This window comes from Hesperophylax consimilis, chromosome 12 (genome assembly GCF_061612785.1).
Source record: "Hesperophylax consimilis isolate HC1 chromosome 12, BYU_Hcon_1.0, whole genome shotgun sequence".
Lineage (NCBI taxonomy): Eukaryota > Metazoa > Arthropoda > Insecta > Trichoptera > Limnephilidae > Hesperophylax > Hesperophylax consimilis.
Window position 1 is genome coordinate 24,917,076 of NC_142847.1, and position 13,515 is coordinate 24,930,590.

Genomic DNA, 13,515 nt, shown 5'->3' on the forward strand with positions numbered 1-13,515 from the left:
GAAGCACCAAAATGTTAGTGCTTGCGGAAATGCGTAATCAGGGTGGCCACAGACCTGGAAAACCGGGAATTATCAGGGAATTTTACCGAACCGGGAATTATCAGGGAAATGTCAGGGAATTTTAAAATATTCTTAAAATATCAGGGAATTCCAAAAATAAAACGAAATTCGTTATTTACGATTTGTGAAGTCCCAAAGTTGTGTTTTATTACTTTTACTTGCGGCGTGTGTAACAAAAGATATGCCGACAAAGACAAACTAGATAAGTAGGTATTTTTTTATAATTATTTTCGTAAATAGCCCTTGCAACACAATCATGTCCCTTGCAACACAGTCATATCTATGTAGGTGCGAAATCTGTAAAGAAAAAGCTAGCAAAGTTACAACAAAGTGTCGGACACCCAGTACGGTCGTAATAAAATTTAAAGATCATCATTATCAACATTTTTACAAAGTGTCAATACAGTAGAACCTCGTTAATTCGAAATCCACGGGACATCAAAAATCAAATTTCGAATTAACGAATTCCCACGTAATTCGAATTTTTATGAAAAAAAACGCCGAAAATCGATTTTCTCGGCCGCCTCTTCAAATCCGTGTGGTATTTTAGTTGTAAATTCGTATTAATACCAATTATTTCTTTATTTTCGCGGCCGATTACCGTAGCGGCGGGCCCTTTACATTTTGATATTCGCAATAAATTCGTAAAAATGCAATATATTTACGCGTAAATCGAGATTTCGCTGCCGATTTCGGTCGCGGCCTACCCTTTAAATTGAGATATTCGTAAAAATACGATATATTTCCGCGTAAATCGAGATTTCGCGGTAATTTTCCGTCGCAGCCGGCCCATTATTTCAAATATCTGAATTTAAATTCGTAAAAATACGATATATTTCCGCGTTAAACGAGAATTCGCGGCCGTATGTCGTCGCGGCCGGCTCTTAAAATTCAGATTCGAAAAAAAATCGCAAATATACGATATATTTCCGTGTAAATCGAGAATGCGCGGCCGATTTCCGTTGCGGCCGACCCTTTAAATTAAGGTATTTGGTGTAAATTCGTAAAAATATGAAATATTTCCGCGTAAATCGAATTTTATCGGCAGTTTTTCGTCGCGGCCGGCCTTTTAAGTTCAGATATTTGAAGTAAATTCGTAAAAATATGTCATATTTCGGCGTGAATCGAAAGTTTTCGGCCGATTACCGTCGCGCCGTATTTTTTAACTCGGATATTCGAAGTAAGGTTATTAAAAATCTTAAAAATACGATATATTTCCGCGTAAATTGAAATTTCGCGTCCGATTTCCGTCGCGGCGGGCCCTTTAAAATTCAGATATTCGAAATAAATTCCTAAATATACGATACATTTACGCGTAAATCGAAATTTCGCGGCCGAGTTTCGTCGCGGCCGACCCTTTAAATACAGATATTTGGTGTAAACTCGTAAAACTACGACATATATCCGCGTAAAACGTATTTTCTCGGCCCTTCAAACTCGGATATACGAAATAAATTTGAAAAAATACAACATTCCAGTGAAAGTCGATTCAGATTAACAAAATAATAATACTAATTAGGACGATGATAACCACGTAAAAATACATTTTTCTGCGTTTTACCGCCACGGCTGACTTTTAGATTCAGATTTACGAAATATTATGATTTATTTTCGCAAAAATCAATTTTTTTCGAATTTCACGAACAAATTTTCGTGCGCGGCAAAAATAAATTTCGAATTACGAATTAACGAATTTCGAATTAAAAAAATTTTGTATGAAAAAATTTTTCTGCGGAATTTTTTTTGGCGAAAATTTCGAATTACGCGTTTTTTCGAATTATCGGGGTTCTACTGTACTTACTTTTGTTTATTTGTCTATTTTTGTCTGGTCTTTTCATTTGTACACAAATTGTCTTCAGGCGAAATATCATAAATTTGTAATAAGTGTATTTTGTTTTGAATAGATCATTGTGGTGCAAGGAAATAATAAATGCTTTAGATGACGGAATTCCCTTTATTTATGTATCTGTTCTAATTTTCTGGCGTAGATGAAAATCGTGTTTCAAAAATAAAATTTTGAACGATATGTCCTTATACCAAATAAAACATATCAGGGAAAAATATAGAAACTGCCCTGGAAAACCTGGAATTATCAGGGAATTTTGAAATCCGTTTTTTGTGGCCACCCTGGTAATAGATAGCACGGCAATGTCCCCTTTGGACAAAAATTCATATTTATTTGTGTTAAATAAATTTAAAAAACACCAAAACAAAGCTAAAGTCACATTAAGCTTTGCTGACGGCCTCCTTAGTCAAGGGACTACGAATCCGGAGGTCGCGGGTTTCGAATCATGACATGCCATACATGACATTCTGAATTGAAACATTGCTTGAAATAGCTTCAACCATCTTTGGGGACCAAATCTGAATTGCTAAGTATTTTCCTCTTCCCGTCTCCTGTTCCGTGATTGGAGATGCCATAGTCCCACTGGCTCCAGACAGTTTGGAGCAGTTAGGACTCTTGTGCACTATTCAACATGAATTTTTTTGTGTCTTCTTTATTTTTATTCAGTTCTTCAATATTCAATATCAAAGCAACATTTATAAATTTGCCTCATTATCATTAGTATTTATCTTTAATAAAATTTGTTTCAGATCTATCTGGCGATGAGAAGAAGGTCTACGAGCTGATAGTTCGCTCGTTCCTGGCCTGCTGCTCCAAGGACGCCCAGGGCCACGAGACCATCGTAGACATAGACATCGCCGGCGAGAAGTTCACTGCAAGCGGCCTCATGATCCTGGCCAGGAACTACCTGGACGTTTATCCGTACGACAAGTGGTCGGGAAAGGAAATACACGTCTATGAGGTGAAGTTCATATTGAATCAATAGTTAGACCCTGCTGTTTCATCATTGGTATAGCTAGAGCGAGGGCTAAAACCTTAGAATATTAATAATTTGTCTAACTCCTGTAAAATATTGGCAGTATTTATTTGTATTGGCTGGCAACTCTGGCCGCTAGAGGCGTTAGTCTAGCATGGCATAATCGTGCATGAAATCCATTTAAATGTATGAAAGCAAACCAAGCCTCACAACTTGTGCTGCTGCCTATGCACCAGTATAGCTACTGCCATCAGAATGTATGAGAAATGTCAGAGCATCGCACAGCACGTATAGTACCTCCTGGAACTATGACGAAGCCGTCAACCTACTTACGGGCTGAAAGGTTCTAGATTTTACCAGGCGCGTGTGATCACTATATAAATACCACATCGCGGTACCTAAGTAGTCAATCTTTAGCACTCAGTCGAAGTCGAAGTGGACGGCCGTTCTGCCGCAGTCCCCGCGCCCTGGGCACCACACCGCACCCTGCAACTGTCTCCCGCATCGAGCTGCAGGTACATACGAAAGTATACCTATTTTTTTTCTTAAAACACACTTAACTTATTTTGTGGTACCCTTTTATTTAAATATAATAAACCTTCATTATAACCACTTTTTATTGTTTAGAACAGGGGTGGGGCGGCCTGCTGATCACAAAATAAAAGTGTATAAAAATACAGATACATTTTAAAGACATTATTACAAAATCCTGAGAAAGGTATTACATAGCTGCCAGGTACATATGTATGCAACTACGTTACTAGATAGCAGTTTAGACACAAATGAATAGGTGATCCAAAATTATTTTATTATTTTACTAATATGTAATAAATTAAATGTGTAATAAAAAATTATGAGTGGAATGCTGATTGAACTGGGGACTCGCTTACAGATATGAATTCATCTGCAGACGCATTTAAGATGGAAACCATTCATGGGCGTTGGCAGGGGGGCGCAGATTTAGACAAATTGGCTAAAAAAAATGTAAAAGATAAAAAGATGTTTGTAACCAGCGCCGAAATAACAAATATGTTTTTTAATAATAAATGTTTAGTTCCAGATACAGACGTAATGCGTCATCTCGGTTGGGGCTAGACTTCCACTAAGGCCTGGAGTCCCAACCTTGGGGGGGGGGGGGCAGCCAGTTCTTAGTTCTTAATGTTAAATCCACACAGGAGGCTCCGATGGGAAATAAGTTTGTTAAGGCTTACTGTGTCATCTTCCGGGATGCTGTGAAACATTGAGGATAAAGGACTAAAATAATGTATCAAATTTTCCAAAAGGCCCCAACGTCAGAGAGGTCCCGGCTAAGTTCCAAAATGTATACATGTTGAAGATAGGACAGCAGTGGTTTGAAGTCCCGACGCCTGGATTGGAATCCGACACATTTGTCCACTCGACTACTAGCTGGTTAAGCTGATGATGTTTTAAATGTTTCAGTTTTAAACAATACTAAACTTTTTCCGTTTAAGAAAATATTAAAGAATTTTCATCTAAATATTGTTAGGATATACTGATTCTCCAAAAAATAAAAATCGTAAGCATTTATTGGTTTGCGCTTCGTCCTAGAAAATTTTTTGCCTGTGGCGCTTTTTCCGTATCTTTGTGAATGTAGTAATTCATATTCCACTCAGTTCACCCACGTCACATTCCTGCCCCAAGGAGATACTATGGAAAAAATAGTGTGTTTGTGAGAGTACTTAATTTTCCACATTGGGAATGTCGTTGTTCCACAGGGCTCCGATATTATTGAGGAATCGGGACTAACGCAAGTGCGCCCTACTGTCGAATTTGGCAGCCATCTCTGGTCTGGAGCCCCAAAATACCTGAAAAAACCCTTGACTCTGTGCAGAAACGGGCGGTCCGTTTGATAGATTCCCCAATCTTAACAAACGGACTGCAATCTTTAGAGCACAGGCGTCAGGTAGGTATGCTGTCCTTGTTCTATCGGTATTACAATGGAAGATGCTCTGAGGAACTAGCGTCATTGATCCCTTCGGCACCGGTGCGTAGTCGGGATACACGCCAAACGCGCGCCCAACATTTGTACACAGTTGACACTTGTCACATGAGAACGGGTCGCTTCTACGATTCGTTCTTAAGTTCAACAGCTCGGCTGTGGAACGAACTGCCGGCCTCTGTGTTTCCTCCCTCCTACAACATGGGACTCTTCAAGACCCATGTTCACTCCTTCCTCTCCTCAAAAAGACCCTTCACACAGCATCCCCAAAGATGACATAGGCCCTGAGAGAAATTCTTTTCTTCAGGGCCTCCTGTGTGGAGTAAATATAAAAAAAAAAAAAATAAAAAAAAATAATGTGCGTCTTTTTTTATATCTAGGTATTAACATAATCTACACAAATCAAAATAACATTAATTTAATTTTTTCTTGACCATTACAAATGCAAAAGAATATTTCGGCACCTTCTTAAAATGGCCCTGTTCATAATTCCATTTGTGGACATTATGGTGTTCGAAGAGCAGTTATAAAATCCAAGATGCAGACTGTGTGCTTGATCCGATCAGAGGAAACTATTTTCATGTGCTGGGTGTAGTTTTAATCAAAGCTCGGACTTGTACAAAGATTCAATATTATGACGGCCTCCCTGGTCGAGGGGTAAGGCTCTCAGCTAGCAATCTTGAGGGCGCGGGTTCGTATCCCGGCGTATGCCTGTAAATTTTATTTGATTAATTTTTGTTATTACACAAATTACTCATTTAAAATAATATACAACGTACTTGCTGCATGTTTCAGAGTGGAAGATACTCTCAGTATTGCCCTGGTGTTAGGACCACCATTCAGAATTAAAATTTTTCTTGAAATGCCTTTCGCCCAGTTTTGTGACCAGATCTGTATACCCAGGTACCCTAATGGGGATGCCATAGTCTCACTGGCTCTAGACGGTTGGGAACAGTTGGAACTCTTGTGCGGTTTCACATAAGAAAAAAAAAATTATAAAAGCTTTTTTGTCTTTCGAATGATGTGTTAAAATTCCGGTTGCAGGTTCACGTCTATATTCAGTTGCGGATAATATATATCAAGAATTTACCGACACCCCCCCCTTCTCCAGCAAAATCTTGTTGCAGCCCACGGGTGATACTACAAGTATCCAAATGGCCCGGCGAAAAGGTTCCAACAACCGATACGTTTCATTAGCAATGTTCACCTCATCACTTTACTTAAAACTTTATTACAAATATAGACTTAAGGCGCTGATATTACCATGTCGTGAAATATTTAGAATAAGGCCGTTAACAATAACACTCATTAGACATTATGGTTTAAATTACCGCTTCACATTTTGATTTATGCGAGAAAAAAAACATCACCAACATTATAAAACATTTATTATGTTCAAGCACAAATATTTTAATGTTTTACGATAATTTTGATATCGATAAATGGGGGGGGGGAGGTTTACAACATAAACAAATTTTTGGGTAAATTACCATTGATTTTAACCATGAATGAAACAGCCAGTTGGACCCTTTGTATTGACTGCCCGTCTGTTATGTGTCAAGTAATTATAAAGGATGATGTTTAATAGGAAGGACAATCATTTCAACCCACACTAATGAACATCGTGGATGGACAGACATCGGCACCTAATCTCTTGACTGAAGCCGATCTTATAGGACTTATGGAAAAACATGGAATCGGTAAGAAAATACATTTAACCCTTAGAATGCCACCCTCCCGCAACCTAGTACTCCTTTTTGTGCCAGAGGTAATATGTCGATCCCCCGACATAAGCTGTGATGTGAATTGTTTTAACACTTTTTCCGCTCCAACCAATAAGGAGGCTAGGATTCAAATTTTACTGGTTTGAATCTGCGCAGTGTTGCTTTGAGTGGAATCGAGCCGCCCGCGCCGTAGCGAAAACGTCAGCTAATGACAGTTGACGAAAGCACCGTACCGAGAAAACAACCGATGTGTCAATTCGATTTTTAGCCGGAGTTATAATTAGTTCAATCTTATACGAGTGCCTGTGAATTCCTCCACCATACGAGCACTGCCAAAAGAACCATATCATCGAACATCACAACCAACTCTTCCGTAAGTCACATTTGCGAATACCTATCTTTTTGGTTCAGCGAACGGAGCGTCAATTTACATAGGCACATACCTGCCTAGATTTGTAACCATTATAATCTAACCCACGAGTCGATAGTCTACGCGATTATCGCACAGACACTATTCGTAATAACTTGTTTTTTGCAAAATGATGTTTTTAAATTGTACCGTTGTAAATTGTTTTAAATTGTACCGTCATACCAGATAATGTGTTTATATATTTATAAAAATTGTATAATTCTATCCTATGTAGTTTTCTCAGGATAGCTACTTATATTTTTAGATAAGTTTTTTTTTTCTTTCTAATGTTGTAAAAAAATATAGCGCAAAGAAGACATACGAAAATATTCTTGAGTTTTATTTAAATTTACAGCTAAATAAGAATTCTTCACAGTACAAATAAGTTATACGAGACTTTCCTGTAAATGGATACAGTACTTTTGAAAATCAAAATTATGACTTTGACACGGTATTTTGCAATGCGCTTTTTCACAGATAAAACATATTTGCAAGTGACGTAACGACAAGCTACAATAATATTAAAGTAAATTATTTTTAACATACTTTAGTACGCTAGGAGCACTTTTTAAGGTTCAAAATACCATAGAATCAAGGCGGTAAGCTACTAGCAAATCCACGGTGGATTCACCTTCACACAATGGTTACAAACTTCAGAAATTCATGGTGGATTTCTGGTAGAGTCTGGCAAACGAGACAATGCGCCTGATGTTTAATGCACAGAAACCCATTTTGGTAGGAGGCAGAAAAAATCACAGAATGGTGGAAAGGAGAAATCACAGGATTCCAGAATAACTTCAATAAAGCTGCTCTATAACTCAAGCTAATACCCTTGCGATTGAGTTGATTTGAAGACTGTCTCTGAAGCATTGTGCACATTTGACTTTGAGTGGAGTTGAGGTCGCACAGAATGGTGGATAGGAGAAATCACAGGATTCCAGAATAACTTCAATAAAGCTGCTCTATAACTCAAGCTAATATCCTCTTGATTGAGTCGATTTGAAGATAGTCTCAGAAGCATAGTGTACATTTGACTTTGAGTTGAGTTGAGGATGCTCTACATAATCCTTCGCAACCACACTTGTAAGCTCTTTGTTATGATCACATAGGGCTGAAACACGAGCATGTGAAGGTATCCTACATATAGCTCTTGCACACTCGATCGACAGCGGTTCCATTCTCAATAGATTTATTATCTGTCAGGATTTTTTCAAAGACAAACTCACTCTCGTGTGAAGCCGTTTGTAAAGGGGTATTTGGCTCGGAGTCGAGTTGTGCGTGGTCTCTGTAACGTAGTGACTTCTACTGCTCTTTATAGTTTACATATATTTTGTACCATTTCCATTTTTCTGTAATTTTTTACTCTTCATATGTATTGTAATCTCTTTAAAAAATTGGTGAATAATTGTCTTATTGAGACCATGATAAGTAAATAAATAGTGCTCTTCAAATTTGACTTTGAGTTGGGTTGTCTAAAAACTTACTTCGATTCTGAATGGTGGTCTTCTACCAGGCCGATGCTAAGACCATCTACCACTTTATTCAAGCTTTCCCTAATCTCCTTAATTAATCATTCATTCTCAGGCACGGATGCGACGCACGCTGACCATATCGAAACGATCAAGAAACGGTCATATGTGGCGCTGGCGGACAACATCCACTTTGTGCCTGGACTGCTGGGAATGGGGCTGGTGGAGGGCTACGACGCCATGGGGCTCAGTTTCTCCAAGCCGCACCTGCGCGCCGCGCTCGAGGCCGACTTGAAGGATGTGTGTGAGGGAAGGAAGCGGCCGCAGGATGTTCTGGCTCAGCAAGTTGGTGTTGATGTCAATCCCTCAACCAATTGATTGATGAGTCAATCAATCAGTTGGTGAATCAATAAATTAATGATTAATTAATTGATTCACTGTTTTATGCAGTAAATCTTTTAAAATAAATATCATGTAAAAGCCTATCAGGGCGTTTATTTGTATTTCTTCATCACATTGCATAGCTTACTTTGCTAAATTCAATCCTATATTTATGAAAAAATTATTGAAATATCTAAGTCTTTGGTCAGGATTATCAGCGTAGGTCCTCCCCAGGACACGTACGTCCCCACATTGTTTATATTGAGCTCGTCAATTGATGTAACGTTGGTAGATTTAGAACTGGTTATTTCATTTATTACTTGCCACATTTTCCAGGATTTTGTTTACAATCATGTTTACGTTTCTTTGGAATCTGTATAACTTTGTTTCTAAATCCTTAGTAGTGTTTCTTGTGTAAACTCATCTCTTTTTCTTATGCAGTTTATATCGTTCTGTGTGATCCAGCTTTAGTGTGTACATTTTTATGTGATTTTGTCTTTACAATTTTTATGGTATTAGAGAGAATGTTAGTTCTATGAAATAATTCCATGCTTCATTTATATTGTCCTTACTTTGTAGTTTTTTCAATCGGTACATTGTAGATTATGTTTAATAACATTCCAGTTGGTTTCTGTTTTTTCTGCTGTCAGTCTTTTAGTCTTTTCATAATTTTATTTGTTTTGTTATTTTTATTGAAAGCAAAGTTGTATAATGATCGGTTATAGTTGACTTAAATACAATAGTTAGAGTAACTTTTTCTGTTTTACTCTTAATATGGTCTATGCAACTTTCAGTGTCGTCCACTTTTCGAGTAGGAAAATTTATTAGGCTTTCCAGTCCATGGGAAGCTAGCATCTGCAGATATTGTATTCTTTTGTGATGTCCATTTTCTACAATACATATTTATACATATTTACATATCCAATAAGAAATACATTTTTTGTGTCTTTTACACACTCTACGCATTTAAGGAATAAGTCAATATTTCTTGTTGAAGGCGATCAATAGACTACTAATACAGCTTTTTCTTTACCTATTTTAATTTTTAGAAAATTGTGATTTGCAATAATAATTTCCTTAATTTCAGCTTTTATTTCTAATTTTTTATGTATATAATAACACCATCATTTTTTTTTATTCAAACATGAGTAGGTTGTATATCCAGCAATTTCCAAATTCATTTATGGTGGTTTCCAATTATTTATGGTGTATCCAACATTCAACAAGAATTATTTTATGATGATTTATTTTTAAATATTTAATTAAAATTTGCAATTCATCAAATTTTTTTCTGATACTTCTTATTGTACTGATTATTCTTATTTTTGTGCAATATATTGAAACAATTATTATTTAACTTTGATAGGTCACTTGGTTCCGAGGTTAATCTAGTGTCAGTCATTATTATTTTACTATTACAATTGTTGTTACGGTGTGCCTTTTTATTTATATAATATTTTTTATATCATCTAGGTGTCTAATATAAATTATTTTTTCATTTTGAATTCTTGGTACCATTATTCCCACGTCTTTGAACCAAATGAAAGAATAGTATTTTTCCTTGGCAATTTGTTTCGTCTTCCGGAGTAGTTCCTTGTGATATGTAAATGTAAATCGTTTCTGAGGAAATAACTTTGATCGCAGCATAATTAATGTTTTTCTTTTTGAGATAAGATTGTCTCTCATCGACTTATCAGCAAATTGCACGGTGGTGCATTGTTTCATGTTTTTGTTCTTAATTGCACCAATGACACAATATCTTAATATAAAAATTTTGCCTGCGTATGTTTGCGCTCGCTAAACTCCAAAAGTATTCCACCGATATCGCTGATTATTTCAAAGATTGTTCTTATTAGTGCCAAGAGTGTTTTTTGGTTGGTTTGAATGGTAAAAGAGTTGGGGATGCCCGAGGAATACGAGGAACGCAATATGTCTGTACCGGAAGGAGATACTGAGTTGAATTAAATTCGATGAAATGTAATTTTGTTAACGGTAACATTGTGGTATATAGTAGTGAATGGTGGAAGAAGTCGGAGATGCCCGAGAAAGACATTAGTAATAGCGAAGCATTGCGGTATTACCACTAGTACTTTATAAAACTTCTTCTTTGTAAAACATTAATTCTACGTAATATATTTATAACTTCATGTTATCATTATTTATTTAATTTTATCATTTGACCTCGGAAAAGAAAATGAACACATTAATATTATGCATTCTTAAATCATAGTGATAAAAATATCATAATATGCATGGACCTTGCCTTCGTGAGATTTATAATTATTTCGTTTTATAATTATTCCAATGAAATGCATACCAAAAATTTGAAAATAATGTATTTCTAGGTGGCTAGATACAGAGAGGTTTTCGTGACAGTGATTGATGAAGCCAATAAAATAGATCAAGCACTCAGCGAGAGGTTCAATCAACAGCCTATGGCGGTAGCTGCGCAGGATGATCAAAATTCTGCCGTGTTCAATAAAACTGGTAAATATTATAGGTAGATAACTCTCAGTGTCGCCGTAGTGAAAACCCACCACCAATCCACCCAATATTACCCACACTCAGGCAGTGCCTTAGTGGGTTTTCATTTCTTGTGTATACAATTTGGTAATATATATTATGTTATTATTTACTGTCTATTATTATGTATAATATATGTAAAGAAATGAAAATAAATAAAGTAAAAAAAAAAAAAAAAAATCAGAACTTGTTACAAAAAAGAAAGATTAAAAAAACATTAATTTATTATTATTATTATATTACTAGCACAGACTTGTGGAAAATCACGGGATATTATAATTTTACGATTTGTGAAGCTGAAAGTTTTTTTTACTAAATTTATTAAAAACGTATTTGCCTCAGGATCATTGCCTTTCCAAAGAAGCAATTAACTTTACGAATGTTAGTAAACTTAAAAAATTACAAAATCTATCAAGTACTTTGTTGCCGACACGGTAACCAAGCTCCAGTGTATACGCTGGGGCTATACATGCTTCGGCTTACCGCGAGTCACTCGCAAACGTGACGGTACAGCTTGCAGGTGAGTACCCGGCTTTACAGGACGGGATAAAGAACTATAAGAAATCGATCACCGACAGCTGAAACTAGAATGTTTAAGTATCTCATTTCCTCCTTATTTTATTCTGTTGCCAGAGACAAAATAAAGACAATTCATATTTTTAAACTTATTAATTGTATTTTCGAATATGCAGTAATTTTTAGAAAATGATAGAAAAGAAATGAAGCATTTTTTATAAACTCAGTAAAATAATCTAATGACAATTAAAAATTCATGTAAGAAGTTCATTTTTCAGTTGTATGGGTATTATATAACTAGTAAAAATATTCATTGATTGTTATTGAGCTCAGTAAGTTCAACTTATGCAGATAAATTTTGTTATTGTCATTTGAAAACGGATGCCTTTATCACCCAATGGAAATTAACGATAGTGATTATTTATCTACATAAATTATTTTCAATCGGTAACAGTGTTTTAAAAATTAACAGATACAGTAAAACTCGTTTTGTATAAGGTTCCCCACGCAAGAAGTTTTGACGTTTCAACAAATTTTTCAGTCCCAATTTTGAATTTTAAATGCCTATACAAAATGGTGAGAAATGGTTTTTTCTTGTGTTGCTTAGCAGTCCCCAATGGAGTACATTTATGAACAGAATGATTATGTTTATTAAATTAAATAAAAATGGTAGAACCTGCAGACAAGCTGCATTGTGCCAGCTTTGCGTGATTACTTATTTTTGTATTATAAATAATTAAATTACAATACATTGCATAAAGTGTTCAGTGACAAAAATATATTATAAATGGGAGCTGAACTTATAAATTACTACTCCCTGATATATGAAGGATATGACGGTCTATAAAGTTTTATTTTATGTTCTTTTACCTTATTTTCAGTGATGAAATGTCCCAAGTGCCGGCTAGACATGACTCTCCGCACCAAGAAGGACGGGCTGGGACAGTTCATCAGCTGCATGGGATACCCTCAGTGCAAGAATGCCATTTGGTTCCCCGGGCTGGTGGAGAAGGTGGTGGCGCTGGATACTTCGTGTGACATGGTGAGTTATAATAATTATTTACTAAGGTTGTTCGATTTGAACCACCGTCACATTTAATCAACGATTAGTACCAATATGATTTTTTTAACATTTTTACAGTTTCTGTTAACATCCGATTTAGCAGTTCTGCGATTCTTCAATCAAATTTTGATCAGCCGTTAAGCATAACAGCATGAACCAACCATGCAACCATCTACTTCCCCCTTTTTTTTCAATTCCATGATAAATTATTGTCACTCAAATTTGGATTAATAATATATATGTATAATAATAATAATAAATCTTTATTGTAAGAAATTTGCAAATTATAACTAAAAATACATGTTGAATACATTTGTTTACAAATTTGGTAAGTAAATAATGTTAACAATAGAAAAATAATAATGGATAAAGAGTAGGTAGTATGTAACAAATAGAAATGTATGGTTATAATTTGAGGATTCTCATAACCTGTCTCACTAGGCTAGCGGCTAGCCTGTATTGAGGCAGTCATTTTACAAATTATTTAATAAATAATATGTATGAAATTTCCTACACTTATATTACAATTTTTTTGTCGAATCAATAATTTTTAATTTGGATGAGTGCACCGGTAAAAGCCCTATCATT

The 13,515-nt window shown here is 35.8% G+C and overlaps 1 protein-coding gene across 1 annotated transcript in view; it reads left to right on the forward strand.

Moving 5' to 3' along the window:
• The window catches only part of Top3alpha (topoisomerase 3-alpha), a 31,482-nt gene that overhangs the window by 12,468 nt on the left and 5,499 nt on the right, over positions 1 to 13,515 (forward strand). Inside the window, exons 7-11 of the mRNA XM_089637798.1 lie at positions 2,656 to 2,867; positions 6,431 to 6,542; positions 8,560 to 8,789; positions 11,171 to 11,312; positions 12,746 to 12,906. Coding sequence (XP_089493924.1) covers positions 2,656 to 2,867; positions 6,431 to 6,542; positions 8,560 to 8,789; positions 11,171 to 11,312; positions 12,746 to 12,906 — 857 coding nt within the window. The remainder of the gene's footprint in view (positions 1 to 2,655; positions 2,868 to 6,430; positions 6,543 to 8,559; positions 8,790 to 11,170; positions 11,313 to 12,745; positions 12,907 to 13,515) is intronic.